Raw genomic sequence first — 19423 nt, 5'->3', positions numbered from 1 at the left:
TTCCACAGCATACTTTTTAGAAAATGCCATTAAAAACAAATGTACAAAACCAGAAAACATTTGAAAATTCATAAATTCATGCACGCAGCAGGTGTATTAAAGGGGCACAGAGACTGGGTAGGCTTGGTGAAGTGTACCTGTGCTCCTGTAGCTGCTGCTCCAGACTCCGTGGTGCCTCTTTGCAGAACATCTGGCAGTTGCTGGGGCCGCTCACCATAACGTTGGCTTTCTGTTGGGACCAGAGAGGTGGGAGACTCGCTCGAAGGACTACGCAAACGTGAGAGAGCGGTTCGTTTCGGGACGTGAGCCACGGGTTGTTATCGAGCGCAGCTCTTTACCTGCAGCCGATGGGCCAGGTACTGCGTCTCCAGGCTCTGTCTGCGGGACAGCAGTGACGGTGGGACTCCGGCATTGAACATGGCTACGCTGTCCAGCTGCTGGGATGTGTCACTCTGGCAAACGCAGACACGGGACAGTGAGACCAGCGCACACAAACAACACGTGTGCGTGTGTGAAGGCAACTGCTGCGATGGCTCCGCCGGGCGCATACAGACACTGCTGCCCCTACAATGGCGGCATTCAGACAGTAAACAGCACACAATCGGCCACTTCTTCTGGGGTTACATAACGGGCCGTGTCTGCGATTTGCTGGCACACCGCTGGTGGAGTCAGGAGACAGGGGTCAGGAGGTTGGGGGATGGGGAGCACAGTTTTGTCCCACTGCCACAGGCTTCCCAGCCAGGACTGACCTGCAGCATGGGGTCCAGGAACTCCTGCAAGTGAAGGCCCTGGGGGTGGGCGAGGGGGTCCTCTCCGGAACCCATCTGCTGGTACAGCATCTGAACCTTGTTGAGCTCCAGAATCCCTTTGGTCCGAGCCAGGTTCTGCAGGTGCTGCCGGAACGCCACGAGCCCTGGACAACGAGGGGTCCAAGGTAATGAACACGAGAGCAACCGGAGACACCGAGAGAATCTCAGGTACAAGTTTACACACAGCGGGAGAAAAAAAAAAAATTACCCAGCTTTAAAATTGGGTGAATTACCATACGTAACAGCTTAACACAAAGGCAGCCTGGAGAAAGGGCTCAGCTAAATGAATGAGAGAATGAATGACTGTAAGAATAAACTGAATAGTTTTATTATTTAGTGCTCTTGTCATCGGGGCCACACAGAGCACTGAACAAAGTTACAGGGTGAGATACAGCCGATAAAGGCACTGACTATAATTAAATATTAGGACAAGTCAGCTGTCTGCTGAGGAGAGGAAAACAAAGAACCCCCAACTGTGCAGAAGTGGCAAAATAATACTAATTATAACAACAACAACAATCCTGCCTTCCTCTGTCCTCATAACAGCAGTCTCACTCTAATTCCTAGCTGGATACTCCCACTGTGGACATCTCGCACGTCTGGGATCTGTGTGTGTATGACAGTCAGTCAATCCCTTGCAGTTACACCATCACCCCCTGACAAGAGCTGTGATTCATCCCTCTTTTGTGTATTTAAATCTTCCCCGCAATGAAACTATCCGAAGAGCAAGTAAGGCGGAGGCATTCGGCAGAGCGCAGACACGGCCGTCCAAGAAACACGCGGGAGAACACGTCATCGTGTACTCGTCGTGCACAGACATGACGGCCTGCTCCAAATACCTCCTCTTATTTTAAGGTTTCTAGTGACAAAGTAATTGCACAGCAAAAGGGGGGGTAAATAAAACAGGACTACGTGGGATGACTCCCGAAAGCAGAAGCAGAGTCACGCAATGAATCATCGCAAAGAAGCTGTTTCTGGGCTTGCAAATTAGGATCTGCGTGGGTGCGAACGAGCTGCAGCAGGAGAAAATGTGTTGCCGTAATTGGAAACAAGAACCTGAAACAGGCATCAGGGCGAAGAATACAGACTGGAGCCTCACGGGTATCGGATTGCAGCGCAACCGATCCCGTGCAAAACTCACTGGATACGTGACTGGTCTCATAAGGGCAAATGTAGGGGGCACCTTGTGTGAGGGAGGTGTCTGAGGCGCGCCGGCCTTCCCGGAAGCACACAGGAGAGCGATTGTGGGCTTCCCTCCACTGCAAACTCAGCGCTGGAACGGAGGGGTCGGGGGGCTCGACGTCCATGCAGGCCTTCCTCGTGAAAGGGATGTCGGCTTGCGGCACGTCGCCGAGCGACAGTTGGTCCTCCAGGAGCCCTAGGTCGCTGTGCACGGAGCCCGCGTCATACTCCGAGTCCATGCTGCCCAGGGAGGGGTTGTGGGCCAGACTCGCCAGCCTTGCTGCAGAAGGGGCGCACATAGAGAAGCTCAAACTTAGCAGCCGAACGTGCAGCTGCATCTGACAGTATCACCTTGTTGCTGTAGAGAGCCACACCAGTATGTACCTGCGCTGGAGACCACACCTGGCTGGTTGGTGACCTCAGACAAAGTGTGTCTCCGGTGGCCGAATCGGGCGGTTTGGAACGCTGCAAAGACGTGGGTGCTGTCATCCTCGGCATCGGGCCCTTCGGCCTCGATGCCCTCGTCGATCGAGGTCTCTATCATGCTGCTTGGAGACGAGGCGCTGGACTTTCGCAGGAGCACCGGAGGGGGCAAGGGGTCCAGGAGGCAGCCGGTGACCTGGGGACACAGAAAAAGCAAATTCTGGACTGGACCCTTTGGCATCCAGTGAGACCCACGTGGCCTGTGCTGCACAGATCGAAAGTGGATGGCCCACTTAAGTACACGGCATCTCCCTGGGGAGGCCCGTCCACTGTTTCAGCGAAACGGAGCTGTTCTGAGCGAGCGAACAAGCGTGAGCAGTCTCCCTTGCTCTGTCGACCCTGTGAGAGAGGGAGGAGGAAGTCTGGAATGCAGGGACAGGAAGTGTTTTTTGGCAGAGAGGGTGGCTTTGGGCTCGTACGGACAAACACACAGAGCCACGTAAGCACCAGGAAACAGACATACATTGTCAAACACACACACACACACACACACACACACACACGCATGTACCAGTGCAGCCACAAGCCTTCTGGAGGTTTCACCAGGGGTCAGGACCGGCGGTGCACTACCCAGTTCGGATGGGAGCCGTTATTCACCAACCACAACTACACAGCTCAGGACAAGCGGTAAAGGCAGTACTGATTTTCACTATATTACCACACTGACCAAGAGGCTTCACATCACTGCACCATGCTGAAGCTCACTGGTGACCACTGACAATCTCCGGTCTCTATTCAGGTTAGAGCCGGGTGTCCGGGGGTCTCGAAGCGACTGCGGAGTCTGCTGCCTGGAGAGTTGCCAGCTCAGATATGTGTCTGGGTGGCTGACAGGTCTGCGCTGAGGGTGTTAAGCAAGCAAACTTGCTGCAGCAGACCAGAGAGCAGGGAGCAAAGGGTACCTTTATTTCAAACCGAACCACTCGCTGCCCAGGGCTTAGAGGCAGATCTGTCACGTTACAGATTCACCAGGCTGGGCTCTGATCCTACAAAGGCATGTGGTGTGCTGGCCTCTCCAGAGAGAGGCACTGAGCCCGGAATCTACAGTAAACCTCCACCCTCCTTTCTCTGAAACAGTCTTATCTCTCTCCTTTGTATTTTGTTGGTGAGCGTGAAGTCCTTAAGGGGGAAATGGCGATCCAATAAGCAACGCTCTAACTAGCGGCAAAACGGTACCTATCTGTAGAAGAAGTGGTTAGTTACTCTGCAGCACTAGGGTAACCAGCGGCAGTAATGACCACAAAGCTCCAGTCCTGGGTTAGAAAGACGACCGCTGGGTCTCCAGTGAAGACCAGGCACCAGGCGAGCTGAAGGCCTGTTCCGTTACCCAACTCGCTGCATACCCTCACGTCTGTCTAAAAGGCTCTTGCAACTAGCACGCGTACTTTATTTCCTATGTTGCCAAAATACTCAACTAATCTTAGAGTAAATCACAGTTATTCATTTAATAATGAAAAAATACGTCCTTCTAATTAGTCAGCGGATTGGCTCGGCTGCTCACGCTGCCAGCGTCTGATGGATCCTTACATAATGTCTGAGCGCGGCAACGGTCCGGGACGCCCCCCGAGCAGAAGTCGCCCACCCACCTTGGGCGTGCCCACGTCCTCCTCCATCAGGCCGAGCTCAGGCGGACAGGGGGATTGCGGGAAGGCATAGGTGTCTGCTGGAGGCTGAGGAGGGCCAGGGGTTCGAAGCAGGCGCATACTCTGGATAAGAAGGCCAAGAGAAGGGAAAAGGTAAGGGCCCTCTCTCTTTGTAAAGGACTTGATCGAAAAAAGCAAACGGTGCAAGTTCGACTTGTCCTGCATGTAAAGCTGTACATTTGTCACAACTAAACACATTTAAATTACATTTCAGTTACATTTGCACTATAGTCCAGCGGTCAACAAGGAAGCCATACGGAGAACACGTGCCCTTTGCTTCTTCCTCGTTATAACACGAACAGGACGGACGCGGAAGAGCAGGTTACCTTGACGAGGGTCTGCTCGGCAATGGTGCTGGGCCGGCGCTGGCGGGGGTCCAACCGCTGCTCGGCCGGGAAGCTGCAGCGGTGAGCCTTGAGCCGCTCCAGCAACAGAAAGTAGATCGCAGCAAAGTGGTTGTAGCTCTTGTTCTGCAGGGACTGTGCGAGAAAGGCCGAGGCAGGTAAGGCACCCGCCCAGCCTCAAACGTACCCTCTTTCGGTCCTCCCCAGTACTTTAATCGTAGTGCATTCGGGCCCACTGGGCACAGCTCAGCGTAGCCGCCGAAAGAGGAAAGTCTCACCTCGATGGTTTTATGCTGATCGATGCCAAGGCTGTGCATGAGACGCAGCACCTGCTCACTGTACCCGCCCAGACTGGCCATGCCCATGCTGGCCTCACCCTCAACAGTTGTGCCCTGATGGTACAGAAGGGGGCGCTGTACGGGCACCTCCATCGCCATCCATCTGTGCTCCTTGATCTGGGCCACCGAGAGCCGCTTGGAAGGGTCTAGAACCAGCATGCGCCGGATCAGGTGCTCACAGTCTGGGGGTGGAGACATGCCATACGCTCACAAATGTAGAACCGAGGTAGCGCTATGGTCACTGGTCATTCAGCATACTGATAAATCTTGAAATTAACGCACAGTCTACCCATTTTTTTTACATCTAGGTGCACACTATACATAGAATAAAATTTTCAAAGTTGTTTTCAGACAGTGGGCTGGCAAGGGAGAGGGCCACTTGCTGACCATTCTGGCAGATGCAGGATTATAAACAATTTAAAGATATTGTGGGACAGCTGGTAGCATAGTGGTTAGAGTCACTGCCTTTGGACCCAAAGGTCGTAGGTTCAAATCCCACCTCCAACTGTAGTACCTTTGAGGAAGGTACTTACCCTAAATTGCTCCTGTAAAATTACCCAGCTGTGTAAATGATTGTAAGCATGTAATAACTCATCTTAACATCTTTTTTTTCTCTTTGGAGAAAAGCATCAGCTAAATGAAGGAAAATGTAACCTTTCTCATGCTTGCTAAAATGAAGACATTATATGGGAAGTTAACATAGATATTTGCAAAAATCAAATAGAGAAATGAGCACCAAAGAGATTCTGCAATGCTGAATTTACGGCTCACTAACCAGTACCCGTTTGCTTCTGCGCAAATTAATACATTTTTTGGCTGGCCTATATGCACATTGAGGCTTTGGAGTTTTGTATAAACAAAAAAAATTAAACTTATAACAAGTTTCAGTCAATAATTATCACTAATACTTGTGACAGCATTAGAAGTTTAGATTTTTACATTATAGCAAGGCTCAAGATCGTCTCGTCGCTGCACATTATATCAAACATTGTACGGTAAGTGTTGATGTAAAGTAACAAATGCTGTTATTCCACCTCTTCAAGAGGCAGCTCAGCTAACATTCTGGATCCAAAATCAGATGCCATGGACACACCTTTCGCTGTGGTTAGTGAAAAGGCTGAAGACAGTCCGAGTAATTCAGGAGGCACCCCCCGGGGGGGCGCATGGCCTAGTGGCGCAGAGCGGCTTCATGACGGAGCATTCCTCCTGGCCCTGGGGGTGTGGGAAGCTGAAACCCTCTACGCTCACAAGTGTCCCTTCCACATCCCCACCCTGGCTGCTGAGTGCTTACGTGAGGAAAGTCAAACAGATGACTTCATGCTGGAAAGTACCGGGCCTTTATCTGAGAAGTATGCCCTTGAGCCCCGAACCCTTGACCCCTCAAACAAGAGCCATTCACCTCCCGTCTACCTCTACAGTAACGCATACTGGGCTACGTCTCCTGACTTCCTTCGGTTTGCCAGCATGGGCTTCGGCAGCTTTCTCGCCGGCCAGCCAGACTGCTCGCCACTCCAGCTTCGAACACCTCCACTGGGAGACACACACAGGAGAAGTGATAGGAGCGAGAACATGTGACCAAGCGTGTTCTTTTTGTAAGCCTGGCTTGACTAGAACTGGTCGCAACCCGGTTGCTCGAATTTGTAAGGATCTACAACTTCTCCTTTCCTTGAAGTTATCGCTGCATTCTGGCCATGTGGTCTGGGGCAAAAAAAAAAAAAAAACCCATCACTGAATAGCGCTGACTGCAGGCGAGTGCGGTCAGTCGCGGACGATGACCTGTTCGAATTGGATTCTCGGGGCCGTGGAACGACAGCGAGCGAACGCCTTGCACTGGGGCCAGGCGCGTGGTGGCAACGCGAGGAGAGAGAAAGCAAAGGGAAAAATCTGCACACGCCGTTCCTTCTGGTTATGACATCAAGGCCTTGCTGGGAGCCCGAGCGACGCTCCTCTCCACCTATTGTTGAGATGTTGCATAAAGGTGCCGACCTGCACCCCTGACCCTGTTCCCCGCTTGCTAACACTCGAGGCTCAGTGTTAATCTCTGCGAGCAGCTCTCAGGCGCAAACTCAGCTGACATCCTGACTCTTGCATCAAACATACCCTTGCTCCTCTTTGGATCCTGCAAAACCTGGCACTGTGCCCTCGGAAAGGAATTCGTACCCCTCTCCTGCTGCCGGCCTTCTGACTTTTGTTCCAACAGTTTTGGGTGTTTTTCACGGTAGCAACACAGCATTACCGTGTGAGAAATGTGTCGCACAAAGGCAGCACTGCAGGAGACACCGAGGCACAAGGCAGGCATATGCATTTGGCCTTTGACCTCTGATCAGCTACGGGCCTTACCTTCCGTCATGAAGTAAGGGATGCGGAAGCGCCCCTCCAGGACTCGTTGGCGCAGGACGGGCAACGAGGGCCCGTCGAACGGGAGAGCACCGCACACCAGCACATACAGCACCACGCCCATGCTCTGGGAGGAAGGGGAAGGATTGGAACATTAAACGCACGCACGCACGCACGCACGCACCCCCCCTCTGACACCCAGAGGCGAGAATGCCAAAAACATGTTTTCTCAGTCCTAGCACCCCGCCACCAGGGATGTTCATTACAGCTGAAGAGCAGCAGAAAGATATCGGGGAGCTTGCGAATGCGTAATGAAAAGCAGATGCGCTCGGTCAGAGTCCCTGTCGTCCCCCAAGCTCTGCGCCACGCTGCCTGTCATCTTACCCAGATGTCCAGCTGAGGACCCTCGTACTGCTGTCCTTCGAATACCTCGGGGGCGGCATAGGGGGGGCTGCCGCACCACGTGGCCAGGGGCTCCCCGGGCTTGAAGAAGTTCCCGAAGCCAAAGTCTGTAAAAGTTGAGGGTTTGGGGGAGGAAAGTTGTCATTATTACCCAGAGGCTCCAAACTGGTCGTGAGGAGGCGGTGCACTCTCCCTCCTCTCCCTCCTTTCCTCTCAACTGTGACGAGCAGCCTGCAGTAAACAGCGCACAAAATACACATGATCTCAGCTCACTTGAGAGCGAAATTCGGTAATGACATGATTGTGTGCTTATCTGCACCGAGTACTCCACTCCAGCCACGTACATGATCGTAATCGTAACAATTTGAGGCCAGAGCTGCAGCTGGCCTGTCACACCGGGCGATTTTAACACAGGATGCGCCTGGGTGGTCACATCTACCGCTAGTTAGTCATGTCGGTCGGCTCACGTCTGCCTCGCTTCGCTCTCGCTCTGCATCTCTTGGACTTGTACCCTTGTGCCCTAAAATGCTTCCAAATGCAGTTGCCTTATGAATGTTTGCTGTTCCTCTGGGGGTATGAAGTCAAGGGTCACCAGAGGTTAAAGAGGCAGCTGTAGTGTAGCAGGTAGAGCCTTTGGACCCAAAGGTTGCAGGTTCAAAGCCCACCTCCAACTGTAGTACCCTTGAGCAAGGTACTTACCCCAGATTGCTCCAGTAAAATTACCCCGCTGTGTAAATGGTAAATAATTGCAAGTTGCTTTGGGGAAAAGGAGGACAGCAATGGCACCCAAACCCTGCTTTGCATAAGGCCTGTGGCAGATGCTGTAATCATACGGTTTAGGTAGAGGGGCACTAGAGGCTCCAGCAGTCAGAGCGCTGCCTTCCCTTCTCACCATTGACTGCATCACCCTCTTCATGGGTGTCTCCGTTATTAGACATGTTTCTGTACTTGTGTATCGAAGAGCTGCTCATCGGGGTGGGGTAGGGGGGTCAGGGCTCATTTGAGGGCAGAGTTGCTCCACATCTGCGCATGCAAGTGTGTCCGTCTGTCCCTGTGTGCCTATGGACAAGGCCTGCCTCCCAGCGTGGACCACAGGAATGTTCTAGCCAGCAATGCCAGCAGCAACCAGACAACACAACATTCCAGTAGCTGAGGGAAGAGACCTCGACCACAGTGCTGATCCCTGCTCATATTCTGGATCTCGTTCACACACACACACAACTCTCAAATGCTGATGTGCAATCTCTGTAAGATTTGTCAAAGGGGACACAGTTAATTACAAAATGAAGACAAGCTCACGTAGAAGGCAGTGTCTGAAGTGGTGTGTCTAAAAAGCGTTTCCACAAGGAACTGGTAGAGGGCAAAGAGCACGAGCAGTTCAGGACAGCAGAGGGGAAGGGGGGCAAAAGGGCAGGAGAAAGGCAAATGGTGGCTTTAGCAAAACCAAAGGTGAAAGACAAACAATAGACACTTATCTGCATGACGTGTTTAAGAAGCTGACGTGGTGTCTCACCCGATCCCGTAATATTTGCAGGTAGCAATCATTACTGTACATAGGCTTTATGCTGTTGACGGGTTTGTTTCATCTCCTGCTATTGCTCTCAGTTCCGCAGCTACTAATGGAGCTCCACAACACTTCTACAGCTTCTGTGGGCATCAAATAACTTATGCTTACGAACTGTGCAAGGAAAAGCACCTTCTGGTAAACTGAAAAATTTAAAAATTAAAAAAAAAAATAAAAAATCTCTTGGCCTCCTCTGCATGAACCACCATGTAATCATCTCATCTTCTGAGCACTTTTATCACTGACTGAATTGCTGTAATCAGTGCGAAATCAAGGTCTGACAGGCAGTATAAGACATGTTTGTAAAGGTGTGTGTGTGTGTGTGTGTGTGTGTGTGCTGCAGTGAGAAAGCACTCCTCGGTGCTGATGGAATCTTATCTCCAGGCAGGAGGGCAATGGCTCTGGGCCTCTGACGCATTTCAGACATGTCTTTCTGCCGAAGTCCCTCGCCGTCAGAAGCCGGACGTCTCCCCGCAGACAAGGAGTTCATTTCGAGAATGGCGGAGTGTTGAGGGTGCCATCCGCAGGGAAGACTCCTTGGCCCGAAAGTAGTTGTTTGAAGGAACAGGATGTTTTTAAACGTCATTGTCTCATCTACACTCAGAGTTAACTCGCAAAACATGCTGCAATACAGGAGTGGTGTCACCCAGAGCTGGTCAAGAACCTGATCCCAGATCAGATCCAGGAACAGAGCCTTTCAAAGGCCTTTTTTTTTTTGGCTGCGGAGATGAAGAGGTTGCAGGTTTTCGGGGTCTGCTGTCACAACCAGCGGTCAGACGGTTCCGCAGGACTTTGAAGTCCACTGGTGTAAAGGCCACACACACACACACACACACACACACTTTCAGAACCGCTTGTCCCATACAGGGTCACAGGGAACCGGAGCCTACCCAGCAACACAGGGCATAAGGCCGGAGGGGGAGGGGACACACCCAGGACGGGACGCCAGTCCGTCACAAGGCACCCCAAGCGGGACTCGAACCCCAGACTCACCGGAGAGCAGGACTGTGGTCCAACCCACTGCGCTACCGCACCCCCATTGTAGAAGTCAAAGCATCCCAAAAAACCGCGCTAAAGCCCACACCGCATAAACGGCAGTCACGTGCAGGATCTTTTTTAAAGGCTCTGTAGTCTGCACTGTGGACATTGTGGGGAATGGGCGTCACAGTGCCAAGAGTTGCACCAACAAATCCTGCAGGTTTCTCCACACCATCCGCACCACGAGTGCACCGCGTCAGCCCCAGATCTCCTCCCCGCCAAGCTGCACCCCACACCGATTCATCTGCTTCAAGCTGCTCTCCGCACAAATGTCGGGATCAGGCCACCGCTCTTGCTCCGTTACCTGCAATCTTGATGTTCATGTGTCCGTCCAACAGCAGGTTCTCGGCCTTCAGGTCGCGGTGGACGATGTGACGGTTGTGGCAGTACTCCACAGCCGAGAGGATCTGCCAGAACTTCCTCCGCGCCTCCGTCTCGCTCAGACGCCCATGGCTGGCCAAGTAGTCTGCACAGATGTGGGGAGGTTTGGGTTAAAACCAGATGACGAGCACTACGCAGTACAGGCAAATGGATATCAGTCACAGGGCACATGGTCCAGACCACCAGGAAAATCTTATGCGGTATTTTGACTGACGGCATCGGCTCCTCGTTTCAAGCAAAGTCCACCACCTGAAGAGCACAGCCCCTATTTCCGGAATCGTGTAAACAGGACACGGAGACAGGAGTCCGTCCCCTGGGATATAAACGCAGACCTGCGCAGCTTCACCTGGCCATTTGTGGCCAGAGAAGTCAATTTGCTGGAGAGGGGGCTTTGCGTTCCTCTTCTCTCAGTTTCACTTAGCGCTGCTCTGCCAGCTTCAAAAAGGTTTTGATTTATTGGCGCATGAACACAACAAAACACAGGCTGGCAAGAAGATGGCAGGAAGCCAAAGTAGAGCTCGATCTCAAAATCGTACTTCGGAACCTCAACTTGCGCTTCCTGGCTTTTCGCGCTTGTCCCGGGCGTACAGTACCGGTCAGTAGTTTGAGCGCACGTGGACAATTTGGGAAATACTTGGCTACGGAAACTGGACAGAAGAGCGAAATCAAAGCAACCTACAAGCGCCCTACGTCTGTGGGAAGCACTCCAGGATAGCTGGGAAGACACGTCGGCTCGTTTCCTGACCGGACTCCAGCAAGCGCACGCAGACTTTTCACCGCTACTGTATAATGAAGAATATTCCATAATCCGTGTGGATCTGACAGCCGGGTCAGTGTGAGTCATTCTGTAAAATCCCACTAATCTAACCCTGTCAAAGACGTCTTAGGTAGCGCGGCGTCGGCCAAAGGCTGCAAGGATGACTAAGCAACATGACGAGGGACTGAGTATACCCAGCGTACCCTATCCCCCATGACCAGAAAGGGGCAGTGCGGTGCTAAAAGGACCAGCGCACCCCGTCGCACCCCGTTACCAGAAAGGGGCAGGATCACGACCGATCCCGGCCCCCGTTCGCGGCGTGCTGTCCTCACGTGATCACACTCCGGTTTGCCTGGATGCTCCAGGCTTCTGTTTCTCCACCTTGTTCACCGTGCCAGAATCGCGGCGCTGCAAGTAGGTCATTTCGAGACGTATCGAATGTACAGCAAAGTGCTGGCGGATGTGATCTTTAGATGGCTGAAATCGCCTCTGCGCCTCCGAGCACGGACGCCGTCGGTAAATCAGAGCACGACCGACAGGGATACATCTCTGTCCCGAACCGCTCCCTGAAACAGCACCACGGAATGACCAGATATGGACTAGAAATTCATGCAGAAACACTTAGGGCAGGTCAGTGCCAACCAATATCCAAGTTGTGCGCGTTCTGCCCCCATACTGCAGGGCGCTTGTTTCATCCACCTGTGCACAATGTGCAAGATAAAGTAGGAAACACTGGTAATGTTCCCCAATCTGAATAAAAGTGCAAATTCCTTCAGGATCAATAGATTTAAAAAAAAAAAAAAAAAAAAAAAAATGTATCTAAATGCATCACAACCCTCTCTCTAAAGCGTCCAACTCACACGGCTGGTGCGTAACGGCAAAAATCACGGCCCTCCAACTCAAACAGCGGTTAAGAAACAAGCGCTGCATTCAGTGGGTTTTGCGCCCTGGAGCACAAAAGTTAGCGCGAAATGCGCGAGTGACGAACTGCAGCGTCACGCACTCTCATCCCTCCGGAGCCGCTGCGCTGTAACTAGGTCACTTGCAGTTGTACAAATGGGGAAAGACGTAAAACAGGCAACGGGTCTACGAAGTGTGCGATGAGCAACAGCGGAATCTTCCAGACGCCGTTTGCTTTCGCTGCCCTATTAGAGCCCAGCTGGCCAGCGCCTCCGCAGGATCACCGGAAGGGACCTGTCTCCATGGCCACGCTGGGTCCTCATGCAAACACCCGTAGGCCTGATTAGCAGCGATTAGCCTCCAGGCGTGTATGTCAACCGGTGCGGTAAGGCCACACCCATTCAGAGTGGAAACCGAGGTCACGGCAGCTCCGGTGTCTTCTCACCATACGTAACACATTCTTCACATGCTTTTGTTTGCACATGCTTTGCCCTCGGAGCGACAAGTGACCGACGCGAATTCAGGTTAATCGCCCGAATCCCCTGGACACAAGCGGACCGGCAGGTATCTTTCACACCCGCGGTCCTTCGCCACCACGCCACCCGCTGGCCGCACGCCACTCCGTGCTGTGCCGACTCCCAGGAATGCCGCTACACCTCTGTACCTTCACAACCTCTGCGAAAAGTCTAGGCAAACACACGGTGCGACTCGCACCCTCCACCGAAGACATCAATCTCAGAGCTGTTGCGCGATAAAAACAGCCAGAATTTTGCCCTAGATTTCAAGGCTCGGTAGGAAATGTGCTTTTGGCGTGCGGAACCCGGCGTCCCAGTCAGTCTCCGCTCACATGAGGACAGGGGAAGATGAATAATGAGGAACGCATCATCGTCAGGCACCCTGCCAACTTGCAGCGACACCGCCGAGGGTGAGGCAGGGACGCTCAGGTTCCGGGACTATGTATAACTGTGGAAAGCACACGCATCATCAGACTTTGGTGAAGAGGAAAAGAAAAAGAAAAAAAAAAGGCAGGCATGCGTATATGTGTGTGTGTGTGTGAGCAATGGAAATGAAGTGACGAAGAAGAGAAGAAGGAAGAAATATTCCACAGAAGTGTGGAGGAGGGGTGAAGTCCTATAATAATTCACTACCATTCCTCCATAGGGCTGTGTGTGTGTGTGTGTGTATACACACACTCTCCAGTGGACAGTTTACAGACAGAAGACACACAGCAATGGTTACACAACAGGTGTCTCATTCCTCTCCAAACCCCTCTGGATGACCGCCCTTGTGTGGTAATGCTAATGTAAAACCACAGAGGGTTGTGGGAATGTGTCACAGTGCTGTGCATTCAGGACCGTGTGGCAGAGTCCCTTCAGCAGGCCGCCCAACCCCCACAACTCCCCAACCCCTGAACCCCAACCCCGGGACATCGCTGGACTCCGGACCAAACCCATGCTCAGCACTACCGGACGAGATGCTGCCAGTACTTTGGAGACGTCTGGGACATTTCAGCAAGGTGGCACCAGCGCAGGGCAGCGTGAGCAACAGCGTAGTCACCCACTCTCCGCCGCTCAAACTGTAAATGGGTCTTTCACTCGGCGTGAAGTCAATGACCTCACAGCATCGTGAGCCGAGCCAAAGTTAACACACCGTTATTTAGCTAACCCCGACCGCTCGCTAATCTCTATTTCAGCAGGAACATTGAATGTACAAACCTGGGAGGGTTGTCCACCTACAAAGCGCTGCGAACTCCTGGAAAAACGATGCAGCCTATACCAGGTGGCACAGTAGGTCGCGCCGGTGCCTCGCAGCTTTTGGGCTGCGGGTTTGGACGTGGGATCGAATCTGGCTCCGTCTGTGGAGCGCGCACATTCTCCCCGCGTTCACTTGGGCTTCCCCTCACAGTGCGTTTCGGGCAAACTGATCTCTCTGAACTGCGTGCGTATTGCATTGCTCTTCGTTTTCAATTCCTCATATGTAGCGGGCTGTCGGGCAGCAGGTGGGGCTTCGTTCAGTGCTGAGGGAGAGAAAGACCTTGGGGTCTGCTGGCTAAACGTGATGCATTATTCCTTTACAGTGATACAGCTGCGGCGTTTAAAAGCCACACGCGGATCGCTGTAGCGCGAATGAACAGAGTATACGCAGAGGCACAAGTCAGAGACCCACGTGCCGCAAAGGCTCAGCGCGGCAGCAGCCTTGGCTTCTTCTCGAGACTTTTCCGTCAATTGCGCTTGACCCTTTCGCACCCGTCCTTGGTACGCGAGAGCTTCCCTGACCGACCGGGGGACTCGCTCAGCACAGCACACCAAGCAGAGCACACCTGCGCAGAGGTGTACGTGGAAGACAGCTGTGGGGGTAAGGAACACAGCGAGCATGTTAACAAGAAGCTCCCGTGTAAAGGATCCTAATCTCTGGTCGGCCGCTTGCGTTTCAGCGGTGCTGCCAACGGGAGAGCCGGCGACGCACTCCGAGTGGCCCGGGTCCAGGGGACGGAGGGACGGGGCGCCACCTCTTCTTCTCACGGATCTCCTGCGGTCCGTGCACCAAGCGCCTCTTCTTTTCAGATCTTTGATCCTGGCCGTCCCGGTCCGCGCAGCGTACGGCACAAGCGAGTTGGCACACGCTGCAGCCACACCAAAGCAACACCCTTCACTGCCCTTCTACTGCTGTTCTTCTAACCTCCTTACCCGCTGCTGACCCAGTTTCCCTGTCTGCTGCCGCGAGACACGGCGCCCCCGCCGGCCCCTCCCATCCCCTGTGCCAGGCAGAAACAGGAGCCGTCACCTGTCAATATGCATTAGCTTCATTTAAATTTATTTGCTAAGCTGTCACCTACTAGAAGCAACTCCCACAGCAACTGCTGCCTGTGTACCCAGATGGAAGCGAAGTACCGTGCTCCAGGGTAAATTCCAAATCTCCTTGTCAACATGCAACAAGTACGTGTCCTTAACCACTGGGTCCCTACTTGTTATGGACCTGAACTCTGAGGCCAGTTATAATTGGACTGTAAAGGTGCTGAAATCTGGCAGATGATATGGAGATCTATATACCTGTATGAGTTGGAGACCATGGGGGGTACGGTGGCACAGTGGGTTGGACCGGGTCCTGCTCTCCGGTGGGTCTGGGGTTCGAGTCCCGCTTGGGGTGCCTTGCGACGGACTGGCGTCCCGTCCTGAGTGTGTCCCCTCCCCCTCCGGCCTTATGCCCTGCGTTGCCGGGTTGGGCTCCGGTTCCCCACGACCCCATACGGGACAAGCGGTTTCAGACAGCGTGTGTGTGTTTGTGTGTGAGAGACTGGAGACCCATCAAAACTTACCAGACTGCTTACTTTTTTACATTTACGTTCATTCATTTAGCTGATGCTTTTCTCCAAAACAACTTACAATTTGAAGTTAGTTTTTTACCCATTTATACAGTTGGGTAACGTTAACTAGAGTGAGTACCTTGCTCAAGGGTACTACAGAGGGAGGTGGGTTTTGAACCTGCAAACTTTGGGTCCGAAGCTCTAACCCTATACTCCCAGTTGCCCCAGGTGAACAGGACATCTAACAATCCGCCCCTATTTCTCGTCCAACACCTAGATATAGATACAGTCCGGGAGACAATGCAGGTCTCAGTCTGTTCCAATTATGAAGGCATATCATCACCATGTCTAAGTGACATAAAGAGAGTCGCCGCGGGGGGACAGCGGCCTGATTTAAAACGTCCCATGGCAAACAGCTGCACGGCCAAAACGGCTCCTTGTAGGAAACCGTCCGTCACCTTAAGAGGACAAGGTCAAGCACTTCACACTCCTGCTGAGGTCTAACCTCCTTCACGTCGTGTGATCAATGGGAATAAATGGACTGTGATACTCCTTGGGCATCTGGAGATGGGTGACGGGGCTTCGATGGACAGCAGACCTCCACACACACGCACAAGGTGTATGCGAGCATATGGTGTTGGACAGACTTAAAAAAAAAAAAAAAAAGTTGTACGCGGCTTTATTTAAATCTAATAATGCTTCTCGTTAAAACCTGCTTCTGAGAAAAGAAAATTCGCGGCAGCCCAAGTTCTAAGAACTACTTTTTTTCCCCCATGTTTGTTAATTTTTCAGTTTTGTTCTGCCCCAGTGTCAAGAGTTTGGAGAACATGAAAAACCTTAAGGAGAGAGTGTGAGAAAATGCCCTTTGCGTATCTCTGTTCCTTGTGCAAAGGGCCATATGACTCTGACTTCTCCTTTCACACCTTCATGTGACCAGCAACCCCACACACACACACACACACACACACACACACACACACACACACACACACACACACACACACACACTTAACTGTAAGGGACAGAATGTCTGTGCAGTAACACATTTAAACAAGAGGGCAGCCTGTGTATATTTTTATTCTTCGTTAAAATCACTAAAGCTGTGACCTCGCTCATCTTCCAGCTGCAAAGGAGGCAGAAAAGTCTCCAGAACAATCATGGCTGTTCATTTAACATGCATTTTTTTCTTTTTTTAAATGGGCAACAGCAAGTGGCCAGTGTGTAAAAGCGCGCTTTTCGGTGACAGCTGCACACACGCGCACAGAAGCCCGGGGGAACCGAACTGAACGCAGCACCGGTCGCGTGATGCAGATGAGCACGAGCGTGAGGCACTCACCAAAAATCTCCCCGCTTTTGGCGTACTCCGTCACAAGGTAGAGCATGTTCTTGGTTTCCATGACCTGAGGAGAACAAACAACAGTGCCAGATCTTGGTATTGATGTACGCTTTCAGAGAAAAGATCATTACTTCCCTCAGTGCCTAGTCACATTTCTGTTTGTGTTTTATTTTTTTTTTTAAATTGATAATGAAAACAGAACACAAGCGGGTCACAAAAACAGAGGGAGAGAATTGGTGCACCCAGAAAGTATGATTTCGCAGTAAGTGCCACTTTCTTGCAAGATTATACAGGGACGACCAACATATTTATGCCGCCAGCCTTCAGTCCCCCTCGAGAAGGTCACGTTTTGCAGCCGGGGCCTGACGGCGCACCTTAAGGCCGGGAGGCGCCGGAGAACGCGGAGGTGAAAAGAGCGAAAGGGAGCGTGACGCAAACGAAATCCCTCATCCCGTCAGCCAGCACATGACCAAAACCATCAAAACGAGGACACGGTACGCCTCGCGTGCGTCCTTACATCGCTGCTTTCACGCAGACAGGTTGTTTATTTCGCCACGCAGCTGACAACAGCTTCGGTGTCTTCCCGTCAAAAATTATAGCGTACGTATTTGAGGAGGAAAGCAGGCGAATCACAGACCGCGGTACCTGGCGTTTGTCAAGAGCCGCGAGAGACAGACTCCTCTCGCGGCGGAGCCTCTCGGCTCGGCAGCACGCGTCCCATCCGCCGACCGTCGCTGCCGCGTCGCGTTACCTTTGCGGCGCTTCTCAAAACCTCGTCAGCACAGAGGCGCTTTGTTCGGGGCTTCTCTCACGGCACGCCAGCTGCACTCCGGCACTCCTCCCAATTCCCTCGCGCTACCCTGTCGAATATGCAAATGGCCCGTCCCGAGTAGCCTCATAGAGCCATATTCAAATTCACACCGTCCCGGGGTTAAATCCTACCGGTGCCAACTAGGGGAAGGGAAAACTGCGATACTGGGGAAAATCTGCCCCGCAAGGTGCCACGCATCAAATAACCAAAGGACAGCAAATGGGGAAATGTGTAGCGGAGCTTGTTTGGGTCGTCATCTAAAGAAAAGAGGCAGGAAAGGAAACCGAACCAGCCGAAAGAATATTGCGACAAGTGGCGAATCCTCACAGAACAACCGTGGCATACAAAACACACGGACGGCACTCACGGATGTAGATGTTTTTACTGCGATATATAACTTGTAGGTGCGCAAAGGGGGGGGTGCGGTGGCGCAGCGGGTTTGGCCGGGTCCTGCTCTCTGGTCGGTCTGGGGTTCGAGTCCCGCTTGGGGTGCCTTGTGACGGACTGGCGTCCCGTCCTGGGTGCGTCCCCTCCCCCTCTGGCCTTGCGCCCCGGGTTAGGCTCCGGCTCGCCGCGACCCCGCTGGGACAAGCGGTTTCAGTCAGTCAATGCGCAAAAGCCTCACACTGCAGTATGTACAGCTGAGTGCTGCCCTACTTGTGTTTTGGGTTGTTAGCTACCGCAAAGGTACACGGCCACAGTAAACATTGCATCAAAGTCCAGCTGTACAGTTTCTAGCACCTTACATCACTGGAAAACGCACACAGACTTCCCCAAACCCATCAAGACCTCAGAAGAGAAAACCAACTCGACAAGTTAAGAAAACCTGAGTGGCGACACAGAGGGCCGTGCAGCCCCACGAGGACTCCGCTTTCTGTCCGCATGAATGCGAATTAAATCCTGCACTCATCACCTCAATATGTACAATGCAAGTCTTTTTTTTTTTTTTTTTTTCTTCTTTCTTTTGCATACAGTACCAGTCCAAATTTTGAGCGCAGCTGGGAGAAGCTGAACTCGAAGGATGCAGGTTCCAATCCCACCTCCTGCTGTAGTATCCTTGAGCAAGGTACTCACCCTGAACTAATACGGTAAAAACTCTTGGTGGTAGATAACTGTAAGTAGCTGAGCGCCAAGTTGCTTTAGAGAGAGGCGCCAGCAAAAAAAAAAAAAAAAAAAAAAGTAAATATAATTGTACCGGTACTTCCATGGGACAGACTGGACAGAAGAAAGCAAACCACAAGTGTCCTACACCTCTGGGGATTGCTGCAGAACAGCTGAAATCGACTCATTTCGACTCAGCAGAAGAAATCGACTCATTTCTTGCTCAAACTGGGGGGGGGGGGGCGCTGGTATTTCAGCAAGTGTACTCAAACTTTTGACTGGCGCCGCACGAATAAATCGGAAACTTACGTTCCGTTAAAATGACTCACGAATGATTCGCTGCAAGTTTCGGTACATTTCGACTCATTTGCCGCGCGCCTACTGTCAACGGCGCGGCCCATGTGTTTGCGTGGGCACCGAGAGGGCGCTGTGTAAACACAAATGCACGCAGGCTCAGTACTCTGAATGAAAGCGTCTGCAAGAACACGGTGTTTCCGAGCAGCCTTGAAAGTTCATCCACCTTCGGGACTCTGGGAGGAGCGTCAGGCACTGAGCTGCGGGGATTGTGGGAGGAGCCTGAAATTATGCCCCTCCCCCTAAATGGGAGGGACTGCAGAGGGACTGTCGGGTGGAGGAACTGAGGTAGTGGCTTTGGCCCGGCTGAGAAGAACCAGTGTGGGTGTACGCCTTTCAGAG

At 52.4% G+C, this 19423-nt stretch overlaps 1 protein-coding gene across 1 annotated transcript in view; it reads right to left on the bottom strand.

The window, feature by feature from the left end:
• LOC108928736 (serine/threonine-protein kinase SIK2-like) overlaps nt 1–19423 on the bottom strand; it is a 29216-nt gene that overhangs the window by 3864 nt on the left and 5929 nt on the right. Inside the window, exons 3-14 of the mRNA XM_018742807.2 lie at nt 16816–16879; nt 10442–10603; nt 7518–7642; nt 7137–7260; nt 4737–4978; nt 4441–4593; nt 4058–4177; nt 2376–2610; nt 1993–2271; nt 750–913; nt 339–452; nt 138–229 (exon numbers count right to left, since the gene is read on the bottom strand). Of these exons, the coding sequence (XP_018598323.2) occupies nt 138–229; nt 339–452; nt 750–913; nt 1993–2271; nt 2376–2610; nt 4058–4177; nt 4441–4593; nt 4737–4978; nt 7137–7260; nt 7518–7642; nt 10442–10603; nt 16816–16879 (1874 nt within the window). The remainder of the gene's footprint in view (nt 1–137; nt 230–338; nt 453–749; nt 914–1992; nt 2272–2375; nt 2611–4057; nt 4178–4440; nt 4594–4736; nt 4979–7136; nt 7261–7517; nt 7643–10441; nt 10604–16815; nt 16880–19423) is intronic.

The sequence above is a fragment of the Scleropages formosus genome, chromosome 10 (assembly GCF_900964775.1).
Source record: "Scleropages formosus chromosome 10, fSclFor1.1, whole genome shotgun sequence".
Taxonomy (NCBI): domain Eukaryota; kingdom Metazoa; phylum Chordata; class Actinopteri; order Osteoglossiformes; family Osteoglossidae; genus Scleropages; species Scleropages formosus.
The sequence above is the reverse complement of the archived record's forward strand: the minus strand, read 5'-3'. Positions and strand labels throughout refer to the sequence as shown.